At 42.8% G+C, this 27,702-nt stretch overlaps 1 protein-coding gene across 2 annotated transcripts in view; it reads right to left on the bottom strand.

Moving 5' to 3' along the window:
• Window positions 1–27,702, bottom strand: part of MMS22L (MMS22 like, DNA repair protein) — a 144,425-nt gene that overhangs the window by 8,125 nt on the left and 108,598 nt on the right. For both annotated transcript variants that reach the window (XM_077487210.1, XM_077487211.1), the window contains exons 14-21: window positions 16,244–16,425; window positions 15,842–15,992; window positions 13,580–13,716; window positions 6,190–6,332; window positions 5,863–6,022; window positions 4,935–5,104; window positions 2,096–2,307; window positions 1,471–1,637 (exon numbers count right to left, since the gene is read on the bottom strand). In XM_077487210.1, the coding sequence (XP_077343336.1) occupies window positions 1,471–1,637; window positions 2,096–2,307; window positions 4,935–5,104; window positions 5,863–6,022; window positions 6,190–6,332; window positions 13,580–13,716; window positions 15,842–15,992; window positions 16,244–16,425 (1,322 nt within the window). The remainder of the gene's footprint in view (window positions 1–1,470; window positions 1,638–2,095; window positions 2,308–4,934; window positions 5,105–5,862; window positions 6,023–6,189; window positions 6,333–13,579; window positions 13,717–15,841; window positions 15,993–16,243; window positions 16,426–27,702) is intronic.

Here is a 27,702-nt window from a genome sequence, read left to right as displayed (position 1 = left end):
AAATGAAGGCAAATACTTGCAGATATCTCCAGAGTGCAGGGGCCCCACATAACCAAGGGAACCCATTTTGCAAATATATGCCTCTGCTCCACCCACTCCTGACTCCTTGGAGAGCTGGTATGCCAAGGCACCAACTTTATGGCACAAAGAGGTAAATCTGCATTATAAGAGTATACCAAGACTCTCGGGATGGGGCATCAACATGAATACATCATCTACAGCTGCTTGAATGTTATTTATTTATATGACCAGTTAAAGCTTAAGTTTAGCTATTATTTTTTTGCTTCACAGCTTTAGTGACATGACTAACCTGTAAATCTGGTATATCAGTGGTTCTCAACTGCTGTTCTCAGGACCTACTAACAGGACAGGCTTGCAAGAAATACATCACTTGCTGCTAAGTGATTGCAGTAGTCTAGTCTGCATCTTCCCCAAGGTAATTATTCAAATCTGGCCTGTTAGTGGGTCCTGGGGACAGGAGTTAAGAACCACTGCTGTAAATGAAGGATGTTCCACATCCTGCAGGCAGCTAGATCCTGAAGAAATCTTCACTGAGCAACTGCCCCATCCTCTTCCTGTGGTTGAACTTACAGGCTCCAGGCTAAGCTGCTGTGAAAAAGTAACCAACAAGGAATGCCACCTCTTCCATTGAGAAACGTTTTATTGCCTGTAAGTGATCAATGAATATTGGGGAGATTCCTGTGACGCAAACTCCCTCTCATTCACAGATAGTGAAACCAAAGAAAGAACTTTTCTCAATGGCGGAGGAGGGGCTGGTGGGTCCTCCTTGGGAACTTTTCTTTGTTTTTTAAAACAGCAGGCCAAACCTATTGAATTCCCTGTGCGTCACAAGTTCGGTCACAGGAAGAAGATGGGGCAGTCCACTAACAAAGATGTCTCCAGGATCCAGCAGCCTGCAGGGCAATTCTAATTACACATAGGTGATGTCAACTAAAGCTTTAGGCTCCATGCACACTGGACGTTAAAATAATGTTATAAAAAGGCCAGTAGCTTTGCAGTGAGTCTTTCAAAGTTTAACATTTTTCCATGCTAGTGCTTTTTTTTTTTCAATGGATTAAAACAGTTAAACGATGGTGAGCTACGTTTGAGCGTTTATCGTCGTTTATGAGCGTTTAACGTTTTTAAGTATTTTTTGTGGTCAGAAAAACAGCTCCTCAATGTGATATTAAGGTGTTCAGCCCATAAACTCCACTGCTGATAAACATCCAAAAATGTCCATGTGTGCATGGACACATAGGATAACAGAGGGGAATTTATGGGCTGTTAAAAAAAAACGCTCAAACTCCCAAAAACTGTCCTTTATTAGCTTCAGTGTTCATGGAGCCTTAGGGCAAAAGAAACTGCAAAACTTCAGCTTTAATACTGGTGAAGGTAGTGGCATGTTTACTTTATTATTATTGAACTGGTCATTAATTTTATACTGCTACAATAAAGGACTAAATGACTTACCCATAGGCTCATTTACCAGTATCATGCATTTCAAGATAGCAGGAAGAAGAAACTCTGCATCTGCTACTTCAATGGTCTTACTACGCTGAAAAACGTCAACAATGAAAGATAGAACGGAGGCTAGCCGAGGAGGTGGGGCTTGGCCTTTAAATTGCAAGTGACTGTCACTGTAAATAATAAAAACACAAGAATTTTAAAATACCATTTTGTTACTATGATTTCTACTAGAGAATGATACATCTTCCAAGTTTTAGGCTCGGTTCACACTGCCACGACTTGGGATCCCACTTGTGAGACCCCAAATTGCGCGACATGTGAAATCCCATGTTCTTAATTAGCGCAATTGAAGACGCTACGACTTTAGAACAGGTTCCTGTACTACTTCAAGGCCACTTCTACCTGACTTGTACCTATAGACTTTAATGGAAGTCGCCTCCAAGTCAGATCCTCATCTATATTGATGGGATTTTGACCTGACATTACAGGAAGATTACCCGGCATTTCCAGAAAGTCTCTTCAAAGTCGCATCAAGTACTCACATCACCTGGAAGTCTGGCACCGAAGGTCGCCGCAGTGGGAACCGAGCCTTAGAGTTTGTATACAAAAGGGGACAGAATATACTTACTTTATGACTTGCATTACAGTTTTTCTAAGGATGGCAGTATGTGGGCTCTGAACAGAATCACACAGGGCTAAAAGTATAGGATGGCTTCCAGCAGTTGGGGCTTGAGGAGCACTGGGCAAAAATCTCCCAAAATATTGCTCAATAATGGTTTTTAGCTGCTGTTTTACATAGGAAGCATGTACTTGAGATTGACGCGATATGATGGACAGACCCTAAAATAAAAAAGAAAGGAATAAGTATTGATTTATAATTTGTATATTTTATTCACCTTCATCGGTTTTTGTGATTTCTGATAAAAGGCCAAGCTGCAGGACCATAGGTGTTCAAATTATTAAAGCGTGGCGTAAACTGCCGGAGCTATATAAATCCTGTATAATAATAATAATAGGCCAGTCTTGCCTATAAATTTACATATCCATATGACCAGTATAAAGTAGATCTGAACCCTGACATTTAGTTTGCGCAAGCACTATGTGGGGAAGTTATCAAAACTGGAGTAGCCAAAATCTTGAGCAACTTATACATGGCAACCGATCAGCTTCTATCGTCAGCTTGTTCAGTTAACCTTTGAAAATTAAATATTGCAGTTGATAGGTTGTCATGCACAGCTGCTTACATTTTTATAAATTTGTTTCTATGTATGAAAACTTTTTTTTTTTATAAAAAAAAAAAAAATACCCCTTTTGCATCTCAATGCTGCTGATTTACTTTAGCCTCTGTCATGCCACTTCATGTCTAAATGCACTCCAGTTTGATCAGGGCCAGCTTCCTGATAACATTTGTGCACTATTCTTGGGTCATTTGTGTTGGCACATCCACTTGCAGTCTCCTTCAGAAGTGTGTGACAGGGTGTTCTTGCAGGAGAATAACTGGGAGACAGTTGTAACCCCATAAATTCAAAATACTAACAACTACTTACAAAGCCATCCACAACACTGCCCCCAGCTACATCACAGACCTAGTCTCAAAATACCAACCTAATCGTTCTTTGTTCTTCTCAAGACCTCCTGCTCTATAACTCCCTCATCACATCTTCCCTGCTTGCCTCCAGGACTTTTCCAGAGCCTCTCCAATCCTATGGAACTCCTTACCCCAATCTATTCGATTATCCTCTGCTCCATTAGCTTTTAGATGATTCCTAAAAACCCTCCTCTTCAGAGAAGCCTATCCTACCCACAACTAGAGCTAGGCGATTTTCTAAACAAAAAAAAAAATAATTCTGTGATTTAAAAAAAAAAAAAATAACAAAAAAAAACCCCCCAAAAAAAACAAAAAACTATTCGCAATTCTATTTTTGTTTTTTTTGATGGACACTGCGCCGGTCCTGCGGACAGGAGTTTTTAGGCGAGGACGCGGCTTTGGCCTAGTCCACGGCTTCCGGCCGAAGCGGTGACGGTGCCGGTCCTGAGGTGCTGTGGGCAGGAGTTTTTAGGCGAGGCCGCGGCTTCAGCCTCGTCTGCTGCGTCCGGCCTCGCGGACTAGGCCGAAGCCACGGCCTCACCTAAAAACTCCTGCCCGCAGCACCTCAGGACCTGCACGGTGGTGGGAAAAAAAAAAAATCAAAAAAAATATTTGCTTACATTTTGAATCTATTTGACCTCTCAACTCGATTCAATATTTAAATCGATTTTTTCCCCAGCCCTTCTAGCAACTGTATTTTCATTTTCTCCATCTGATCATCCCCCACAGCTATTACCTTTTTGTTTCACTTGACCCTCCCTTCTAGATTTTAAGCTCTAGCTAGCAGGGCTCTCTGATCCTTCCTGTTTTGAATTGTATTATATATTTGCTATATAAATTCTGAATAATAATAATAATAACCCCTTCAGATACGGCACTATAGCCAAATGACGGCTACAGCATGGACCTAATTTGCCAGGAGGCCGTCAATAGATATCCTCCCCTTTGCACGCGTGCTGTGATCACGAGTCAATGAGATTCAGGTGATCACAGATCGGAGTACGTAAAATTATGATTAAAATTTCATTCGGGTACAGTGTTGTATGACCGTGCAATTGTCGTTCAAAGAGTGACAGCGCTAAATGCTGAAAATTGGGGTTTAAGTGCCCTGTAAGCAAGTGGTTAAAGAGTATGAACAAGGACCTTCATGGCAGAATTACCAGCTATGCTTTTATTGAAAGCTGCACATTATGAGCATTTTTACGATTGGGTTTAGATTTGCATATAGCATCTTGCCTTTACAAAATCATTTACTGCTTGTGTCCCAGATTGGTTGGTGCCTACTTAATGAAGTCCCCATTCTGGCTCAGTCAAGGCAACACTGATGCTTGCCAGTTCTGAAGCCACTATTGCATCTAATGTGGACAAATGAGGACTAAGAAATTAGTTTGTGAATATTTGATGCTCATGCAATAAAAACAAATTCCATCCACAGAAACTGCTTTTTTATGTTGTGACCTGAAGACTGATGGGGTGAAAGTTTAAATGCCCTCCTCAAGTACCTCTGCAACAAAGGATGTAATTATTTATTGCAGGTATATATATATATATATATATATATATATATATATATATATATATATATATATATATATATATATATATATATATATACACACACATACATGCACACACACACACAGAATATATGGTCTCTCATATTTTAAAAAAAATTATGGCAACACCTATACTGCTGTTTTATCACAAATATATTCTTTAGGCACTAATAGCTAAACAAATATTAACGAGAAACACGCAGGCAGATGTACACTTCAGACACTGGACTACACTGTGCATTCCCCAAATAAGGAGACATTTTCAGCAGTCACTGTGGGACACACATTCTGCTACACTGTTCCAGCATGTTTCAAACCTGTACCTGGAGAAAGAGAGGCAGGCTCTCCTTTACAGCAGACAGCATAGCTGCTGGCAAACCCTTATCTTGTTGGAACAAAGCATGTGGTAAAAGCAGGTAATCGATGATGCGGAAGAGGAGCTGCTGTGCTTTGGAAGTGGCCAGAATCGATGCCCAGTAACGCACAAGATATCCTGGAAAGAAGACAAGAAAGAAGATAAAACAGCAGCAGCCCCTGCACATTTGGCATACCCTCAGGAGTCAATCAGTGCGACTTATTCTGTAGTTAAATCACATCTCATATGAAGCTTAGGTTGAACATTCACAACCAAGGCATTACGTTTGAAAGTTTCCCATGTTCTCGCAGTTCCAATTGCTCTTTCTGAATAAAAACACAGCTATGCACATTTTCAAGGTGCATCAGCCAAGAATTATTACTTTAAGTGACAAATAGGAGCATTTCTTTGTTCACTGAATAGCAAATTCTATATCACATACAGTAGAAGTACCAAGGCATCAAATGTGATAGAAACGTTTACAGTGCAGATACTAAAAGTCAGTATTTTATTATTACATGGGTACATCATATATATTCCTGCTTTCTGCATTTGTTTGAAGAGTGCAGTTTGGTTTACTGCAGACCATGTGTTATTACATGAAGGCCACAACACATTGTGGATTCCCATTTAAACCAAACTAAACAAAAACCATCACTTTCTAAAGGAAGCCACTAGAGAGACCATGCATGCCTCCATGAACCTCTGTTAGACATACATACACCTTTAATTGTTTGAATTCACAGACTTGCAACAGCAATGTAGAATGGAGGAACAAGCCAAGAGAAGTACAACACACCAACGCCTATAAAGCAAGCTTTGGCCGTGAACTTTTTTTTTTTTAGACTGGCCTATTCAATAAGTAATATGCCCCTAAATATTACGTGCCCACTTACCTACAGTACGGTAGGTTATCTGCATTCCTTCCACAGACCCTTTCTTAGTCAGGTTAGGCTTGACATATTTTAGGATATCACCAGAATACTCCAGGCATTTTGACACCATGGCAGACTTTTCTGACAAGGACTCCAGGCCACTATACACTATGCCAACTATCTAAAAAGAGGGAGGGAAAAAAAAAAAACAAAAGGCTTAGGTTTTCATATTGCTCACCATAGTGCTTTTTAAATTTAAATAGAGAGGTGAACAAAGAGGTCAGTTTTTAAAGACACAAGCCATACGTTGAATATTTTTTGCTTCTGGGTAGCGCAACGATATATTACCTGGAAAAACTGCAGAAGTGCACTTTTTGGATCTTGCTTGTAACTTGCTGGTTCGATTTGAGCTTTAACAAACAGATTTTCTATTTCAGGCAGCTTGAATATTAACCGGGTTAGTTCTGTGAGCTGTTCTGAAAGTACCAACGCTGTAAAATGAAAATTACAATGAAACCAGAAATCATGCCTTTCTTATCAACAAGGTATTTGTATAAAATACAGGTTGCTTAAAAGTATTTTCATAATCTCTTAACATTTACAATAATTTTTCTGCACGTTTTATGATTGATGCTCCCAGACTTCATCTACCATCTGATTTTTGCTGCTGTCTGCAGATAGTACATATTAACCACTTGCCTGCTGGGTACTTTCACCCCTTTCCTGCCTAGGCCAATTTTCAGTGTTCACTTTGAATGACATTTGCACGATTCAAGGGGCACCGAATGGAAATTATGGTGGCGAAACTGAAATATTATAATATAATCATATTCAACTTTTTAGTTAATACCCTGAAATTAAATGAATATGACTTTATTATCAGCCATTATCGGCAGCTTTAGCGCAAGAAAAATGCATCCCTTTAAATTCTATGTACGTCTTTACACTGGTCCATTGTGCTTCTGTTGTGGCGTTAAAGATCTTGCTTGCTGCATTTTTAGTCAATTAAAAAAAGCACACCAAAACATACCTCCCTGTTGAAATGCAATGAAAATGCAGCAAGTATCAGTACAATTTTTCGGGCGCTGAAATTTCATTGCATCTCTTGCACATGCAACACTGTACCCATATGACATTTTTATCATTTTTTCCACACAAATAGAGCTTTCTTTTGGTGGTATTTAATCACTGTTGGGTTTTTAATTTTTTGCTAAACAGAAAGAGCGAAACGTAAAAAAAAAAAATAAAGTTTCCTAGTTTTGTTTATACAATTTTGCAAATAAGTAATTGATGTGCGCTGTTGAGGTAGCACTGATGGCATGGGCACTAATAGGCAGCACTGTTGGGGCTGCATGGATCAGAATCAGGATACTGATGATCAGTGCCCTGATTATCAGTGTAAACACTCGTTCACATTGAACACAGCTTTGAAATTGTGCAACTACACCTGAAGCTGCACAATTTCAAAGCACCATGGCCATGATACTTCAAGTGCAACTTGAAAGACATCTGTGTGGCTTCATGCACAGATGTCTATTGAAGTCGCACCCGAAATCGGCAAAAGTAATGCAGGAACTACTTTTGCAAATCGGTGCAGCGCCGCAAAGTCAGCATTAGGCTGCGATTTGACCTGTCCAATCATATAACAAATCAGTTCAGTGTGAACGAAGACTAAAAGTCCCCGGTCACAATTGCCAATTACCGGCTGGACACTGCACTGTAGTCATCTTTTGGCTATAGTGCATTTGGGAAGTGGTAAATATGCAATATCTCCCTGGAAAAGAAAAATAATTAATACAATTTTATTTTGTAAGTTTATAGCATTGAACCTAAAAAATATACCGTATATACTCGAGTATAGGCCGACCCGAATATAAGCCGAGGCCCCCAATTTACCCCCAAAAAAACTGGCAAACTTATTGACTCGTGTATAAGCCGAGGGTGAGACATGCCTGTCCATCCCTGTGTGTCCGTCCATCCCTGTGTGTCCGTCCATCCATCCCTGTGTGTGTGTGTGTCCATCCATCCATCCATCCCTGTGTGTGTGTGTCTCCATCCATCCATCCATCCCTGTGTGTGTGTGTCTCCATCCATCCATCCATCCCTGTGTGTGTGTGTCTCCATCCATCCATCCCTGTGTGTGTCTCCATCCATCCACCCATCCCTGTGTGTGTGTGTGTGTGTGTGTGTGTGTGTGTGTGTGTGTGTGTGTGTGTGTGTGTGTGTGTCCAGCCTACCTTTGTCCCGAGCCTCCGTCCCGTGCCTTGCCTCCTTGCCTCCGTCCCGTGCCGTGCCTTGCCTCCGTCCCGTGTCGTGCCTTGCCTTGCCTCCGTCCCGTGTCGTGCCTTGCCTTGCCTCCGTCCCGTGCCGTGCCTTGCCTTGCCTCCGTCCCGTGCCGTGCCTTGCCTTGCCTCCGTCCCGTGCCCTCTTCGTCGGCGCCTCGGCGGCCATTGTAAAATTCAAAAGCCGCGCCTCCTCCTTCGCCTGTGATAGGCGGAACACTGAATTTCCCAGCAGCCTGTGTTCCGCCTATCACGGACATCGTATCATCCTCGTCCGTAGTACGAGGATGATACGATCATTACAGAGTTGCATAAATTTGTGTCCTTTATTCAGGTCTTAGAGTCAAGATATCAGAACAACTTCTGTTGGCCATTGTGGACTTCTTGTAGGTGTGTGCTCTTTGTTTCAGGACACTAATGTATAAATTGCATGAAAATTAAAGTAGTTAAGTGTCCCATTGGGGATATTTCTCTTCCCTTCCTGTCCCATAGACAAAACAGGAACTCTCTTTAAAATGAAGGAATCCCTGGTAGTTGTTATCAGGGTTATCAGAACTAGTGTCACTTTTGTTGATAATGGTAAACAGGACTCATGGAGAGGGTTAATCTCCCTAACAGAGACGCAGGCAGCAATAAACAACTGACAGATGTTCTAATCCATATCCACACTATTCAAAACTCCAAAAAAGTTTTGCCTTTAGTTATATTTTAAACATGTTTACACAGCCCCCCCCCCCCCCCCCATGCAAAGGGGCAAGCCCATGCATCAGTCCCACACAAACAGCGATCCCACAATACATGTGAGGAATCACCGCAAACACCACATCAAGGGCAGTAATTCTAGCCCCATACCTCCTGTGTAAATCTAAAGTGGTAACCATAAGGCTGGGTTCACATTAAGACTGCATGCGGCTTACAGCAGAGGTCCGGTGCATCCCCGTTCTCCATTTCAGGGACAAATCAAGCTCCAATTTTTGCCTGAATTCAGATCTGAAACGAAGCCAGAGGCACACAGGACCCCTGTGCAATCTGCTTCGCAGTCGCCCCAGAGATGTGTGAACCGGTTCCATAGAGAGCCGGTCACAATCTCCTGTCATGCGAATTGCATGCGGTGAAATCCGTATCCAATTCTTACTAGTGTGAACCCAGCCTTAAAAAGGATTTTAAAATGTCACCTATGGATAATAAAATTGACTATTTACTATGTATAACATCATCTTTTATAGTTTACTGCGCAATTGGGTATTGTGTTTTTGCGCATGCAAATTCAAAAAGTTTATTTTGTGTTTGAAAGAATGCTGCGCAAAAACTGTATGATATAAAGAATTACAACACCCGCCATTTTATTCTTTAGGGCCTCTGCTTTAAACAAAATATATGTTTAGGGGGTCTAAGCAATTTTCTAGCAAAAAATAAAGGTTTTAACATGTAAATAAAAAGTGTCAGTAAAGGCCAGATGGGGGCACTTAATTTTTTTTTCTTTATAATTACATTTTTTAGAATTTTATTTTGTTCATATTTACACTGCCCCCCCCCCTCTTTTTTTTTCTTTTGATCACTTTTTATTGTTTTTATTAATGGGAATATAAATCTCCTGTAATATGTAGTGACAGGTACTCTTAACGGAGAGATCTGTGGTCTACTAGGTCTCTCTTCTGCCCTTCAGTGCTTTTTTTACCCACTATGTGTTTGTTTACATCCGGAGAAACCAGAAGTGTTGAAATGCTCAGTGTTTCCGGATTCCTAGACCATAGAGCTGATCAGAGCTGTTCCAGTCTTCGATCAGCTCTATGGCTGAACACTCGGGTTTCCCGGTTGGGTAGGAGAGCCGAGGAAGGTGGCCGGTGGGGGGTGTATTGAAACAAAGAAAGGGCTGGATGGTCACACTCCGTTAACACCTTAGTTGAAGACTGTTTAAAAATTCTTCTGGTACAAAGACATCAGAGGCATAGGATCAATCAAAAGCTGACATGTTTCACACCACTATGGGGTATTTAGTCATAGCTGTTGAAAAATGGAATGACCATCCATATATATGAGAAAAGGGTCTAACAGGAAATCCCTCTAATGGTCCACCCACATGGATACGTCAGTCTAAATTCTTGGACACATACGAAAAACTTGGAGTCATGCAGGTGTATGCGATATCTTAAATCAATGAACTACTCAATCAAATACGACATCCCAAAATAACCTGATAGAAAAACTACAACACAAAAATGCAAGAATATTCTTCTTTAAAGATCAAAAGTTAAATATAGACATATGTTGGGAATTATGTTTGTTTACTAACTGATTATCATGCATTGTGCATATATTGGATGTTTCAGAGTGGATGCAATATTTTATCGATTGACTTCTATATTTGGTGCATTGGATGCATTTGGTTAACTTAAAATAAATACGAGGTATGCCAATTATCCATACAGTCATATATGTGAGGCAAAAAAATATATATATCCCAAAATTAATTTCATATATGGGTAATGTTCATTTCTTGTGAAGAGCTGATACCATTTCACATTCCTAGGACACCTCTAGTGGGTGTGTGTGTGTGTTTCTGTACAATTCATTTGGAACCTTTACACCAGGGGTGTCCAAACTTTTTTCAAAAAGGGCCAGATTTGATGAAGTGAACATGCGTGAGAGCCGACCATTTTGCCTGACCATTCTTTGAACCACTGAAAATTCGGTCTAAGTGTGTCCGTCCGAGCACTAATACACTGCCCAACAAGAATTATTTTGCCTTTGTCGCGCTCGTTCCCAACACACAGACGAATGCTCTGCACTTTAGTGGGTACCGTTAATTCTTAATGGTACCCCACACATTGGAAAATGTAGGGTGCTTTTGGTGCAGTGCAATTTAAAAAATAAAATAAAAAAAAATAAAATAAAAGCTCGGGAACTTCTTTCCCTGCATTTTTGTGAGTAGGGAAGTCCATTGAAATGGGCTGCCCTACACACAGTACGCAGCCACTCAGATGTTGCATTTACGGTCTAAAAACAGGTGGTGAGGAGGCAACATAATGCCTCTTTACCACCATTCAAATGCCTCTGAAAAGAGATCTGTGCATGGGTTGCTTTTCAGAGGAGCAGCAGTCCTGGATAATATCACACACAAGCCCTACAAAAGCAGTTTTGATGGTATAAGAATGGGGGGTCCGGATTAAAAGTAACATACACACAGACACATGCACACACATACAGACAAATGCACGCTGCACACACATACAGACACATGTGCACCCACATACATGCGTACACATACAGACACATGTGCACACACACATACAGACACGTGCACACACACAAACATACAGACACATGCATACACATACATACAGACACATGTGCACACACACGCAGACAGACAGACACATGTGCACACACACGCAGACAGACAGACACGTGCACACACAGACACAGACACATGTGCGCACACAGACACATGTGCGCACACAGACACATGTGCGCACACAGACACATGTGCGCACACAGACACACGTGCGCACACAGACACACGTGCGCACACAGACACACGTGCGCACACAGACACACGTGCGCACACACACACATGTGCGCACACACACACAGACACATGTGCCCACACACACACAGACACATGTGCGCACACACACACAGACACATGTGCGCACACACACACAGACACATGTGCGCACACACACACAGACACATGTGCGCACACACACACAGACACATGTGCACACACACACACACAGACACGTGCACACACACAGACATGTGCACACACACAGACATGTGCACACACACAGACATGTGCACACACACACAGACACATGTGCACACACACACAGACACATGTGCACACACAGACACATGTGCACACACACACATGCACACACGCACACGTGCACACACAGACACACGTGCACACACAGACACACGTGCACACACAGACACACGTGCACACACAGACACACGTGCACACACAGACACACGTGCACACACAGACACACGTGCACACACAGACACACGTGCACACACAGACACACATGTGCACACACAGACACACATGTGCACACACAGACACACATGTGCACACACAGACACACATGTGCACACACAGACACACATGTGCCCACACACAGACACACATGTGCCCACACACAGACACACATGTGCCCACACACAGACACACATGTGCCCACACACAGACACACATGTGCCCACACACAGACACACATGTTCACACACACACAGACACACATGTTCACACACACACAGACACACATGTTCACACACACACAGACACATGTTCACACACACACAGACACATGTTCACACACACACAGACACATGTTCACACACACACAGACACATGTTCACACACACACAGACACATGTTCACACACACACAGACACATGTTCACACACACACAGACACATGTTCACACACACACACACACAGACACATGTTCACACACACACACACACAGACACATGTTCACACACGAATAAAGCCCTTTTGAACACAAATTTATCTTGTAGCATATTACAGTACCTTTGCAGCTTCTTTATTCAGCCGGGTACTGCACTGTAGGGGGAAGTAGAGAGCACAACACACTCCTCTGCACTTTACTTTCACTTTTGAAGCTGACAGAGCTTCTCACAGTGCCAGGGATTGGGCTCATTTGACAGCCCTGATCCCAGGGCACACTAAATTGAGAAAGACCAGACGGGCCGTTCAAAAGCGGACCGTGGGCTGCAATTGGCCCGCGGGCCAGACTTTGGACATGCCTGCTTTACACTATATTTATTTTTATATATTTGTAGCCATACATGTAGATTTTTGTAGACACTCTTGTAGATACACTATTACAATTCCATTTATAACCCCTACCTGTATACTGGTTTTATCTATTCATATACCGGTGCAGACTTAGTCTGCATATCCCCTTAGGAGATGTCTGCCTACAGCGGTAATGTTTTGTTAATCTGATTGCTTGTAAAAGCAATTCAGGGGCTAATTATCTGCTAGGATCACTTTTACAAGAAAGCTGACTGGCGGCTGTAAAAAAAAAAAATATATACCGGACGATGCTTGTGGTTGCAGGCATCGCCCTGGTATAACCAAAGTCCAGCGATATAATGGGGTACGTCTCTGGTCATCAGATGGCTAACAAACCTAGGTTAATAGCCCTTAACGCTCTCCACTCCAAATCCTACAGTGAAAATGCATTGAAACGGCATGGCAAAAACATGTTGACACACAAAGAAATCACACGTTGACGCATGACAATGCACTTGCCCAATGGTACAAAAAAACAAAAACAAACACACACACACACCTATGTCCATGCATAGTTTTAAACAGGCCCAATATGTTTCAACAATCTGTGGTAATGAAAAAATTACAACTATGTTTAATTAACTAGAAACTACTGCAGGATAATTTTTTTAGGCATAAGACTTACATTGCTCAGTGTCTGTCCGAATTGTACCACTCACTGGCTGATCAACATACATCTGCAAAACACATCGACTCCATGTTCTGATTGACAGGGCCTGATAAGCTGCATTTCCAATGCCTTTGAGAGCCTCTGTTAATGTTCTAGGGAATAAAATGTAATTAAAAAGCTTTTCAATGTTACTCAAGCTTCACGCAGCTGTAAAGCGACATAAAACACCACAATTAGACAATGACTTTTATATAACAGGGCAAAAATGGTATGCAGTATCCAATCTGGACATCTTTCATAGCCTCGAATTGATGAAACTGATGAAATGTGAAATCTGATTGGTTTCTAGGAGTTATTGCATCTCTACGCACCTTACACTGTGCTGTTAAATAGACCTGATTGTGTCTGACTAGCACATTCCCTTTCAGAGACCTAATTACATAGCTATCTTTATAGGCTAAATAATTGCTTAATGAGCATTACAGAAGTTTAATTTCTCCTAGCTGTGATGATATAAATGGCTGATTGCGCAATCTTTCAAAGCTGTCACCGCGTTAGCACACATTACAGCGGCAGCGTTCGATGTGTGGCCTTCCAGCTGTTGTGGAAGTTGAAGTCATGGCACATCTTGTCAGCATCTGTCTGGTAGGACATGCTTGAATCTGTAGTTCACAACAGATGTAGAAACCAGTTTGTGTCCTACAGCAGTAAATTCAACTATCAAACCTTGAATGCAAATAGGATAACTTGTGCGACAAACCAAATAGAGACCGACATCGCACACACACACACACACACACACTTTAGTTGTATCTTTTAGGGCCTTTGAGTGTGTGGATGGCATTGGTTTGAAATACTTTTGAGATAATTTAGGCTAGTGCATTGGAGCTGCAGTTGATGACCTTCTTAACTGCATTTGACCTTCTGAAAGTGACTTTTCCATTTCCATTGACTCGTTTGAGCATGCGAAACTTTCTTGCAGTGAACAGCAGCCAGTCGACACAGGCCAATAGAGATGCCAACTAAAGCCCACACACACACAATGCAGGCCAATACTGCACCTCATATTAGTGGGTATAGGGGCACCTCTATACAGACTGTACCAATTGGTATGTGCTGCATTTGCACTACAGACTGTTCACCATAGAGGTTGTAATTTATGTGCTAATCCTGTCAAATCACTTATTTTGTCCAATATTTCTCAAAATATACAAGCCAAATAAAAAAGGGCAATGCTGAAAGCCTCAAGACTAAAACCTTGAGCCATTGGTCCTTCACAACCAAAGAAATTGTAGCAGGGTTATAAATAACATACAGCTACAGAGTAAACGCATAACAACAAATGAGTTTCTTTCTGCTACTTGACAGAAAATGTGGCCCTAGATGTTTAACGGAAGATGAAAAATCTGCCTGTCCTCTAAACAATCACTGTGACATTGAGCCTACTGTAATCCTTCTCTATGATTCAGGTGAATTGAGATTTGGACATGTGAAGAGAAGGTATCCTCGTTACTACAGAGAATAGTATACTTGAAGATGTCCGACTGATAAAGCACAGCTCTGGTGTGCTGTCTTATGACACCAATTAACTCCTACCTAATGATTATTTGACATTATATAAAAAAGCATTCTGCACAGAGGGGATTCTTTTTATTACTTTTATTGAGGATAAAGCAGGGCTTAGGTTATACCTCCCATGGTGCTTTACCAATGATCTGGAATCAAATGCAATTTGTTTACCTACTTTAACAAGAGAAAAGTTCCTGTCATTTGTGGTGACAAAACTGTTAAAATGTGCTTGCAAATAGTGTGCCCTCTTAAGCCGGCCATATTCAAATATAGACTGGTTCAGCAAGGACCGGCCAAGATTAGAACCATGTATGGGCAGGCTGAATGTACACAAGTTGATCGATCAGCTTGATTACAACCAGCCTGACAGATTTTAAATGCGACCATTGCCAGCAGCTTATTATAGCTGCTAGCAGTAATCACTGTATTCTCCCTGTGGGGACAGCCCCCCTGTCAGGAGAACACAACGCCCTCACCAGTGGGATTAATGACTGTGCTGATGGAGAAATCAAGCGATTTTTTTTCATGCACTTTGTGGTTACAGGAAAGAAAAATAACTTCATCTATGGCTGGCTTTACAGCTCTGTGTAACTTAGCATAAAAAAACTTTTACCAGGACTTTATTGCACTAAATAGAAGAACTTTTTTTTGAAGGCTAAGCACAAGTATGCCTTCCATCACATTTTAATTTCATTAATGTTATCTTACCTGTTTGCAATTAGATGGCTCAGATAGCGGGACACCAGCTGGGGAGTGACCATGTCATCCCATCCAAATAGTTGCATCATTGATACAACAGGCTGAGGTTGAAGCTCAGGTGGGGCACTGCTAGGTATGTCTAAAGCCAGAAGAGTGTAGCCTGAAAAAAAAAAAAAAAATATATATATAAATAATAATAATAATAATAATAATAATAATAATAAATATATATATATATATATATATATATATATATTATAAAAGAAGAAAACACAGGTCGGGGGTAAACACCATGCCATGTGAAAATAGATATTTAGGAGAATTAAAAAGCAATTATCTTTATAATAAAATAACTGTAAAATAGACAGAACATAAATAAGATCTAGGGAAATAGGGGAAAAGAGCACAGACCTGCTGCCGTGTCAGCTAGCTGGGCGGGAGGTGTTTGGGAAAGTCTAAGGCTCTTCAAGAAAGGGAAGAAATTTCTCCAGAGAGCAGCAGCGACAGCTAGATGGCGCTCCTTTGCCACAGACAATGACTGTGCTTGGATGCCTGCATTCCCATGTCCTTGGACTGCGCGACTGTGAATATTTCTGAAAAAGAACACAATATCCCAACATGTTTTAAGCCAACCAGCTACTTTATGTTCTCGTTTATTTGCATCTACCCAGTATATCCCCCCAAAAAAAACAATGAACATACCAAATCACATTTCATTAAAAGGAGCACTTAGACATTCCTAAATACCTGGATTCAAATGTTCATTTTTGTTAATAGTCCAAAGTTCATATAGTAAGTTCTTAGATTGTATGCACAGTGACATGCAACTTAAATATCTGTAGTTATTAAGGAGATGAACTGAATATAAAAGTAGGATATTTTACACCAGCAAGCTACACCCCCCCAGGGCCTGAACTAAAAATGCTACTTAGATAAGCAGATCTGACAACTCAAGTGAAGAGAAATTTACTTGTCACTGACTTGACACTTAACTTGCCACAACATTTCTATCTGACTTTTTCACTGCCGAGTATCAGGACAAGTGCTCTGAAAGGATACTTTCATGGAGCACATTAATGCTCATCAGTTAAACCCTACACTGCCTGATCGATGCAAGTGATACCAGTATCCTACCTATTATTGAGCTGTGCATGGAAGGCACTAAAAATTCTAAAAGATAAAAAAAATAGCAAATATAACAGAACATAAAATATATTAAAGTGGTTGTTAAGCCACTCTAACATGTATGCACCATCAGCACTGTCTCCTATTGTAGTGTCCCCCTCTGTGCGTGATTTTAAAAAAATGGTATAAATACCCACTTTCAGAGCCGAGATCTGCAATCACATAACCGGCCAGCTCTCTCCTTTCCTCCTCTGACAGATGCAGCGCGAGGGGTCGAGATTCCCCCCGCTGACACCAGTCAGGAGGGGAGGAAGAGAGCAGTGGGGCAAGCTGGCCAGTCATGTGATCGTGGTCGCTGCTCTTAAATTATTTACTGCATTTTTTTTTATAAATCACAGAGTCGAACACTGCAATAGGAGACCGAGCTGATGGTGCATAAATGTTAGTTATGCAAGCAGCAGGAGGGAAGTGGGAGGAGGCAATTTTGCACTGTCATGAGCTGACAGGCAGGGAGGAAAGGGGTAGGACGACACAGATCACAGGGCTGCGGATGACGGAAGCATGTAAACTGACCACAGTAGCCATTGGGGAGGACAGAAACTGTCAGGATTGTTTTTTTTTTGTTGCCATTGACGTTCATTCGAGACTATGCACATACTTTGGGAATATGCCAGTATCGGTCCTCATGATGCTCTAAAACTGTTTGTAAAATAATTTGTTCTCAACATCAAGTTCATTGTGTGTATACATACATACACGTTTTCTATTATTTTGTGTATGTTGTTGTAACTATACAATGATTTTGACTGATGTGTCGAGTTTTCTCAGAGTTCAACTGGTGTATCAGATTTTTTCTGGCAGCGGATTTAGACCGAACTCTTTACATCAGATTTGAGTGCAAGTACTGTGTATTCTAGCCGAGTGTTCTTTGCAACACCAGTGGAGTACTAATTTTATTTGGTTAGTTCACCTGTAAAATAATGATTACACATAAGAGCAGTATATAGGCGACTGTGGTGACTAGTTCCAATAGGTAATGACTAAGTGCTAACATTTGCGCAAAACGCGTCTACCTCTTTGTCCCCTGCTCCATCTGTCAACTACTTGTCATACGACGCTTCAATAAATGGGTTTTTGGAAGTGCAGCCATCCGGAATCATGTCCTTATGTTAAGCCAGTTCCTTAGGTGTTACAGGGGGCCAAATGGCACAGCACTGTCATAACATGCCCTAAAGGAGCAGGATTGATTGTTTTCTTTTTTTGTATTAAAGAACGCTTTAACCAGTTGCCGCCCGCCCACCTTCATACGACTGTAGGGCAATGTGGCTCTTGTTCTGGGCTGACGTCATCCTATTCAAACAGGGCATGTACGCAATCACTTGTGCGCAGCCCTGCACTGTCGTTGGCAGTGTGTCCCCGAGACACAGGGCGTCACCGACAAGGGTAAACAGCCAATGGCTGGAGGCTGTTTACCACGTGTTCGGCTGTGATCCATTCACTGCTGATCACTAAATGTAAACACAGAGCGGTTACTACCGTTTACCATCTCTTCTCTCCTCACACACCATTTCCAGTGTGAGGAGAGAAGAGAGTTATCAATCTGTGCAGTGTCTGCACCAACACCAAAAAAATAAAAATAAAATAAAAATAAAAATAAAAAAAAACACAACCTGTCACACAAGTGCCCATCAGTGCTTATAAAAGTGCACCTTTCACCCATCAGTGCCCATAAAGCGCACCTGTCGTCAAAAACTGCCATCAGTGGTGCACCTATCACCCATCAGTGACCATCACCAGTCACCCATCAGTGACAGTCTTCGGTGACCCATCCCTGACCCTCATCTATCACCTATCAGTCTCAAAGAGCATTGGTCACCATCAGACACTGCCATCAGTGACAGTCATCCATCAACTATCAGTGAACGTCACCTGCCAGCCATCTGTCACGCTTCACACAGCCCATCAGTGACCTGCCACCCGTCGCACAGCCCATCAGAAAAATGCCCAAAAGAGTTTACCAGTGAGGAGGCATTCCAGATCTTCTCCATGACTGATGAGCGCAGCGGGGAATTCTCAGATTCAAATGCCAATTCAGAATTCAGATCGGCAAATGAGTCAGAGGAAGAATGGGTCCTGCCTAAAAGGGCACGGCGCTCTGGAAATCAGGCAAACACCAGCAATATACCCCAGGATAAAATTCCCAGGCTCAGTACCAGCGAAAGACCAGAAATGCCCAGGCCCAGTACCAGAGCTGACACAGCATCATGCCCAAACACCAGCACAGGAACTTCAAATCCCCCAGAGACCAGCACTGGAGTGCCACGTCCCCCAAGAGCCTGGGCCGCTACATATCTCCCACATGGTCTTGCCAACCCAACAAGGCTGCCTTCTGACTCAGGATCCACAAGAATTCCCCCATTCATCGCACAGCCAGGTGTGTAGGCCAATACCCAAAATTTTACAGAAATCGATTGTTTCTTTATTTTTGCCTGACACTTTGCTGCAATTCATCATGGACCAGACCACTTTATATGCCCAGTAACATATTGCCAACAACCCCCAATCATCATACGCCCGTCCGTTTGAGTGGAGAGGTTTGACACCGGAGGCGTTCCAATTGTTTATGGGCCTCGCCATAAACATGGGGCTAACAAAAAATAAATAAAAAATGAAGGACATGCCTAGTGGTCCACCAACCCCATCCACCACATGCCCATTTATTCTTCCATAATGGCCAGGTTCTAATACAAGATTATGTGCTTCCTTTATTTCAGCGACAACACCAAGTGCCCTCCCCGCAATCATCCAAATTATGATAAGTTATATAAAATTTGCCCACTCAAATTTATTTTCCCAACGATTTGCAGAACTCTATGTCTCCGATCAGCATATACAGTATGTATGGATGAGTCCCTGGTACCCCTTTTCAGGCCGGCTAGGAATAAAACAATACAATACATTCTTAGCAAAAGGGCCAAATGCGGAGTGAAATGTTATAAGCTTTGCGAGAGTCACGGGATATCTGTATGCGTTCCACATATACGAAGGAAGAAGATTCCCAACACCAGGCCCCTGAGTGCCCAGCCTACATGGGCAACACTGGTAAAAATTGTATGGCATACCCACTGCTGAAGAAAGGTTACCACATATACCTGGATAACATCTACAGCAGCCTGCCCCTTTTTAAACACCTATACCTCGCAGAAACCCTGGCCTGCGGAACCTCCAGAAAGAAAAGGAAGGGCTTCCCACAAGCTATAGTGAATAAAAACCTGCGACGGGCGGGAAAGATCAACTTTGAGATGCAACAAAGTGCTGGCCTTGAGGTGGAAGGATACCAGGAATGTGTACATGATGTCCACCATCCATGATGGCACTACAGTTGAAGTTCCAAGAAGACAAGGTCCCATTGAAAAGCTAACATGTGTACAAGATTACAATCTCTACATGGGGGGAGGGGGTCAGCCCTATTTGTCAATAAGAAGGTCCCATTTATGGTAAAAGAAAGTAGCAATCTAATTCAATTGAATTCACACCAAATCCACGGAAAGCAATGCCACACTTCTTAAAATTCATCGAAGAAGTTGTCACATCCCTCATCTACCAACAAAGACCCTCCCCCCAGAAAACCTTCGCTCTGATGCCCTTAGCCGATTTCATGAGCGCCACTTCTCGGACAACATTCCGCTATCTGAAGCAGGCCGAAGACGCCAAAAAAGATGTCGAGTATGTAGCAAAAGAGGATTTCGAAGAGTTATCAGCTACCATGGTCCCTCCAAACCCAGCCTTGCATTGGTGAATGCTTCCAACTATCACACATCCCTAAATTAGCAGCCCATATTCTTAACCATTTCCCGATTTGCATCATCTGTGCTGACCATTTCTCATGCTTCCTCAAACAACCATGCTACTCACTGTCTTCCACGTGAACTGATGCTGGCCTGGTTTATCAACTACACGTCTGCTCACTGCTTGCACGTGAACTAATCCTGGCCTGTTTTATGGACTATGCTTTTGCCTACCGCTTAGACTGATCAGTTGCCCTGTTACTGTAGTACACAGGGGTCTCACATGTGAGGGTCTCCAGAAATGTTTTTTCCAGATGGAGGGTTCATAGAGATTTAGGTGGGTGAAGCCTCCACCCCTGTGCATTGGTCTTACTCGATTGCAGTCCTCAGCCTGCTGCCGACTTACTGCCATCGTGCCTCTGCCTGCCGCATAAACTGACCACACCTTTGCTGCTACCCGTACTAAGGAAATAATTAGCTGTAGCAAGAGGCAGTATGTTTATGAAGGGCTCGAGAGTGGTACAATAGTGAGTGTCTGCAGGTAACCGTGTACCAGGACCAATATTATAACTGTGCTGGCTGTCTGCGCAGCTGAAAATTGGGCTCGGCAGGAAGGGGGTGAATGTCCCCTGTAGGCAAGTGGTTAAAGAACTTCACAACAAGCTTTTTATTGGTGTGCCCACCCTCAGCTTTTGCTTGGTTGCCCCAAGATTTTGATCTCAAGCAAGCTTTTTGAAAGTCCGAAAAGCTGAATTTACATAGCACTTTAACAAAATGTGAGTTGCATGGAAACACATGTAAATTGCACCATGTATACATAGCAAAACCCCCTTACCAGGCAAAAATTGAAACAAGGATGCCATGTATAATATGTTTGAAATGAATCAAAAGCAAATCTCAGAAATATATTTTTTTGTAAAGCAAATAACCAGCTTCAAGTAACCGTCAATAAGTATAAAATATGTACAACTCTTTCACACATTAACGGCAATATGAATTCCACCCCCACCCTAGCTGCATGATCTCTTATAAAATGCAATTTAGGAACACTAGATTAAATGGCCTAGGTACCCATATGGCAGAAAGCCCAACAATTACATAAAAAGTCAGAAAATGCCAGTTCCAAGGATAAGCTGTATACCTACATTCCTAAAGAAAGGGAACGTAGATTGTGGTGTCTCCTTCAACAGGACGCACGCAAGATTTCCTAATGCATTTTACAAAATATTACATGACTGTGGCCACATCTTTGTTAGTATAGTAAGGACAAACGTTGCAGCCATACAAAGCATCTCCCTTCTGCAGACAATGTGGCATGAATTCAATAATACACTCAATTTTCTTTGATTCCTCTAGTACCGTGCTCGCTACTTAATCTAATTTGGAAGTTGTGACTTTCTAGAGGTTTAATAGAGATATGTCTGCAGGGAATCAATGTTCCCTGAAAAGGGGGGAGGGGAAAAAGGCATTAACAAATTTGTCTGGCAGGGCCACATTCAAAGCATTACTGCGGTAGGCTGATGAACTAAATAACATGCTTATTAAAAACAATCTGGGGGAACGCGCCATCATTGTTGTTTCCATTTATCTTTTGGTCAACCCAATTCTGTGCGTATATTAAAATTATTACATTACTTTTATTAAATTGTGTGAACAGCCTTGTAAAGTCAAAGCCTGTATACAAATAACAGAGCAGAATGAGGCATTGAAAAGCTGCTAGATGTATGGTGTTAGGTCACTACATGTGCTTTGTGTTTGGTTTACACTTGCCATATGCCCTAAGAATATATACAGAGCTCTAAAATACTAAATCTTTGCTTATGCAGATTATACCAATAGATTAGCTGACTTGAATAAATTTGAAATAAGGTAATAACTGTACAACAGATGGAAAATTATCAATACAGACTGGTCTGGGATTTACCCAAGCGTGCCCCTAGACAAAAGGAGTAGCAACAAACCAAGGTTACCCTTGTGCTAACCCCTCCTCCAAAGGCCAACACCAGTTTTCTTGCAACTTTAAAGTGGTTCTAAAACCTAAACATTTTTTTACCTTAATTCATTCCCTGCATTATGATAATAAAAATGTTTAGGTAGTGCTGCTCTGTCAACCCCCTGTATACTAGTCCTCACTCAAGCCAGCACTGTGCCCGTAGTCCCTCTCTCCGCTCACTTTCTGCTCGTGCTGTAGTCAGTCAAATCCTGTGAGGAGGGAGCAAGGGCAACAGGTGGCTGGGGCCATGCTGTCTGTGTATATATGGATGCAGGCAGCATGTGTGGCTTGGGATCGAGCTCAGACAAGTCCCCTCCATAGCAAATGCTATGCGGGCAATTGAATAAGATGAGCCAGGAGCGCCACATTAGGTTTTCTTATACCAGTGAATTTCACTGTTATAAACATCCATTTTTACTGAACTAAATTGATTCCGTGTTTACAATTGTAAGCATCTAATGTAAGCACAAAGTAGGTGTCTTTAACCACTTCTCGCCCGCGCTATAGCCAAAAGACGACTACAGCGCAGACGCTACCTGCCGGGAGGGCTTCCCTGGATGTCCTCCTATTTACTTACGCAATGCGCGCTCCTGAGCGCACGCATCGGGGAAGTTCTGTGTTGGCCGTGTCCCTTGGACAAGGCCAATCACAGATCGCTGTAAACGGGCAATCACAGCAGCCATTTACAGCGTGATCGGTGTGTCCAATGAGATAAAACATATGAGATCATCTCTCAGAGCCGCTCTCCCTCCTCACACAGAGACAGCGTGTGAGGAGAGAGATATGAATGGCTGCAGCGGCCGCATGGATAGGCGGCACAGATTGGCACGGATGGGCGGCACAGATTGGCACGGATGGGCGGCACAGGTGGGCACCGATAGGCGGCACAGGTGGGCACCGATAGGCGGCACAGGTGGGCACCGACAGGCGGCACAGGTGGGCACCGACAGGCGGCACAGGGGGGCACCGACAGGCGGCACAGGGGGGCACCGACAGGCGGCACAGGGGGGCACCGACAGGTGGCACAGGGGGGCACCGACAGGCGGCACAGGGGGGCACTCATAGGCGGCACAGGTGGGCACTCATAGGCGGCATTGGTGTTATACTGTACTAATGGATGCCAATCAGTGCCAAACAATGCATGCCAATCAGTGATGCCCATTGTGGACACTGATTGGCATTCATTATGGGCACTGATTGGCATCCATTGTGCTGACTGGCATACCTGGTGGTCTAGGGAGGATTACCTTTTCCCTGGTGGTCCAGTGTGGGCATCCTCGGGGGGGCTGTGCTGATAATCGATCAGCACAGACCCCCCCTGTCAGAGGAGCAGCCGATCGGCTCTCCTCTACACGCGTCTGACAGACGCGAGTGAGGAAAAGCCGATCACCGGCTCTTTCCATTTACACTGTGATCAGCCGTGATTGGACACGGCTGATCACATGGTAAAGAGTCTCCGTCGGAGACTCTTTACCGAGATCGTAGTTGCCGGGTGTCAGACTGACACCCCGCAACAACGATCGCCGCGATGCGCGCCCCCGGGGCAGCGGCTCATAATCCTGATCACGTCATATGACGTCCGATCAGGATTATGAAACCACTTTGCCACCGTCAATTGCCTATAGGGCGGGCGGCAAGTGGTTAAACATCCCAAGGAGCACTGTGCAAGCGATCATTTTGAAATGGAAGGAGTATCAGACCACTGCAAATCTACCAAGACCTGGCTGTCCCTCTAAACTTTCAGCTCAGACAAGGAGAAGACTGATCACAGATGCAGCCAAGAGGCCCATGATCACTCTGGATGAACTGCAGAGAACTACAGCTGAAGTGGGAGAGTCTGTCCATAGGACAACAATCAGTCGTACACTGCACAAATCTGGCCTTTATGGAAGAGTGGCAAGAAGAAAGCCATTTCTCAAAGATATACATACAAAAGTCTCATCTAAAGTTTGCCACAAGCCACCTGGGAGACACACCAAACATGTGGAAGAAGGTACTCTGGTCAGATGAAACCAAAATCGAACTTTTTTGCCCACAATGCAAAACGATATGTTTGGGGTAAAAGCAACACAGCTCATCACCCTCAACACACCATCCCCACTGTCAAACATGGCGGTGGCAGCATCATGGTTTGGGCCTGCTTTTCTTCAGCAGGGACAGGGAAGATGGTTAAAATTGAGGGGAAGATGGATGCAGCCAAATACAGGACCATTCTGGATGAAAACCTGTTGGAGTCTGAAAAAGACCTGAAACTGGGACGGAGATTTATCTTCCAACAAGACAATGATCCCAAACATACAGCAAAATCTACAAAGGAATGGTTCACAAATAAACGTATCCAGGTGTTAGAATGGCCAAGTCAAAGTCCAGACCTGAATCCAATCGAGAATCTGTGGAAAGAGCTGAAAACTGCGGTTCACAAACGCTCTCCATCCAACCTCACTGAACTCGAGCTGTTTTGCAAGGAAGAATGGGCAAGAATTTCAGTCTCTCGATGTGCAAAACTGATAGAGACATACCCCAAGCTGCTTGCAGCTGTAATCGCAGCAAAAGGTGGTTCTACAAAGTATTAACGCAAGGGGGCCGAATAATTTTGCACGCCCCACTTTTCATTTTTTTATTAGTAAAAAAAGCTTCAAAAATCCAATAGATTCGTTCCACTTCACAATTGTGTCCCACTTGTTGGTGATTCTTCACAAAAAATAAAAATTTTATATCTTTATGTTTGAAGCCTGAAATGTGGCGAAAGGTTGAAAAGTTCAAGGGGGCCGAATACTTTCGCAAGGCACTGTGTATATTTTATATTATATATATATAATTATATAAAAGCACATTTCTTCCACAGTTTAGGCCAATATGAGTTCTACATATTTTTGGCAACGAAACAAAAATAAATAAATAAATCGCAATAAGCGTATTTTGATTGGTTTGCGCAAAAGTTATTGCAATGAACAAGTAAAAAGGCGCAATGTGCAGATACATCAAAACGTAGGACCCAATAGTCCAAGGGCAAAGATAAAGTGATGTATATATGTACACATATGTATACTCATATCTATATATGTCAATCGGTCAATCAGGGTAGCCACTAAGAAAACCAAAAGCGGGTTCCAATAAACTAGAATATAAACAAGGAAAAGGGCGCCTCTGAGTATGTATCGCAAAACAATTTGCGATTCACTAATGACGTCAAGGCTGGGCGCCGGCCTGTGTTTGCTGCCCAAGCCTCGTTTTTGATCTGGATACACAGCCGCGTGTCTCTCTCCACACCATAGAGGCGGAACGCTGTAGAGACACAACGTGGCCACCCGTATGGACATCCAACCTCCCTTCACTGGAACCCCTATCGTTATCAGATGGACTCATTACTCCACCGGACTGTGATAGGCATTTTTAGCTAGGAACACTGAAGGAGATTGTACTGTGCTGTGTTCAGCCATTTCCACCCTTTCCTGCCTGGATCTGATGTAGTGCCAGCTATACAGGATCTGCTGTGACCTGCAGTCCCACACCATCTCCTCAGCCCAGATGATAGACTTGAATGCAACTCCTCTTTCTTTCATGTGAGTGGATATTGTTGTTTTAATAAAAAAAAATTGTGATACATACTCAGGCGCTCTTTTCCTTGTTTATATGCAAAAGTTATTGCATCTACAAAATAGGGGATAGATTTATGGCATTTTTATTATTCTTTTTTTTTATAATTAATGTGGGCGATCTGCAATTTTCATCATGATTGCAACATTGCGGCAGACAGAGCGGACACTTGACACCATTTTGGGACCATTGCCATTTATACAGTGATCATTACTATAAAAATGCAGTTTACTGTGTAAATGTCACTGGCAGGGAAGGGGTTAAACATTAGGGGGCGATCAAGGGGTTAACTGTGTTCCCGCAGCATGTTCCAACTGGAGGAGGGATGGGCTCACTAGAACATGACAGATCACTGGTCTCGATTACTGGGAGCAGTAGATCCCTGACATGTTGCTAGGCAGAACAGGGAAATGCCTTGTTTACATAGGCATCTCTCTGTTCTGCCTCTGTACCACCGGCAGGTAGAGTCTGCGGGATCGGCAGGCACGCTCTCGCTAGCAGTGGATGACTCAGCGACATATAGATGCATTGTTTTGCACACCCATGCCACTTTGCCGACATACATCAACGTGAGGCAGTCGGCAAGTGGTAAAGAATAGATTTTACATTGCAATCATTTGGCTAGATCAGTAATTGCTCATTTTAATAGCTCTTTTAGGCCCGTCACACATGTGCGACATGAAAGTTGTGCAATTTTGATGCGACTTGAAGCAATGCCTCTGTAATCTTGGTCTATGGCCCTCAAGTCGCATCAGGGACTACTTTGAAGTTGCTGCGACTTGAGGTCGCACAGATAAGAACGATACTCATAAAAAATCATGGGGTACGATGTGTCATGTAACTTTGCAGTCCAAAGTCATAGGACAAGTCGTACAATTGTAAAAGGGCCCTACCGCTTAAAGCTGCAGGTTAGCTTTAAAAAAAAAAAAACCTACAGTCTTAGTCAAATCACTTACCTGTAATGAAGAATGTAATGATGGATGTCCCAAGTTGTGCAGGCAGCTGGATCCTGAATAATTCTTTCACTGCACGAAAGCCTGTCCTTGGTCTATGAACGTCTGGTGCTGCACGAGTTTAGTTCAGGTTTTCAGGTAGAACATCAGTACAGATGGTTTGACTGGGACACATCCTCTCATTCCTTCTCTATTGAGAAAAGTTAATTATATTTCATGTAACACAAATCAGTGAATGAAGGAGAGTCTCAGACATAAGATTATGTCCTCCATTCACATTGTATTACAGGCAGTGCAATCAGTGAAATAACATCTCCATGAAGGAGGAAGGAGGAGGGGGGGGCGTGTCCTAGTCAGGTCATCTGTACTGCTGTTCTGCCTGCACAACGTGGGACCTACTTCATTCCAGGTAAG

Source organism: Lithobates pipiens, unplaced genomic scaffold (genome assembly GCF_037356315.1).
Source record: "Lithobates pipiens isolate NorthernLeopardFrog02 unplaced genomic scaffold, aLitPip1_a1.2 Scaffold_18, whole genome shotgun sequence".
NCBI lineage: Eukaryota > Metazoa > Chordata > Amphibia > Anura > Ranidae > Lithobates > Lithobates pipiens.
The sequence above is the reverse complement of the archived record's forward strand: the minus strand, read 5'-3'. Positions and strand labels throughout refer to the sequence as shown.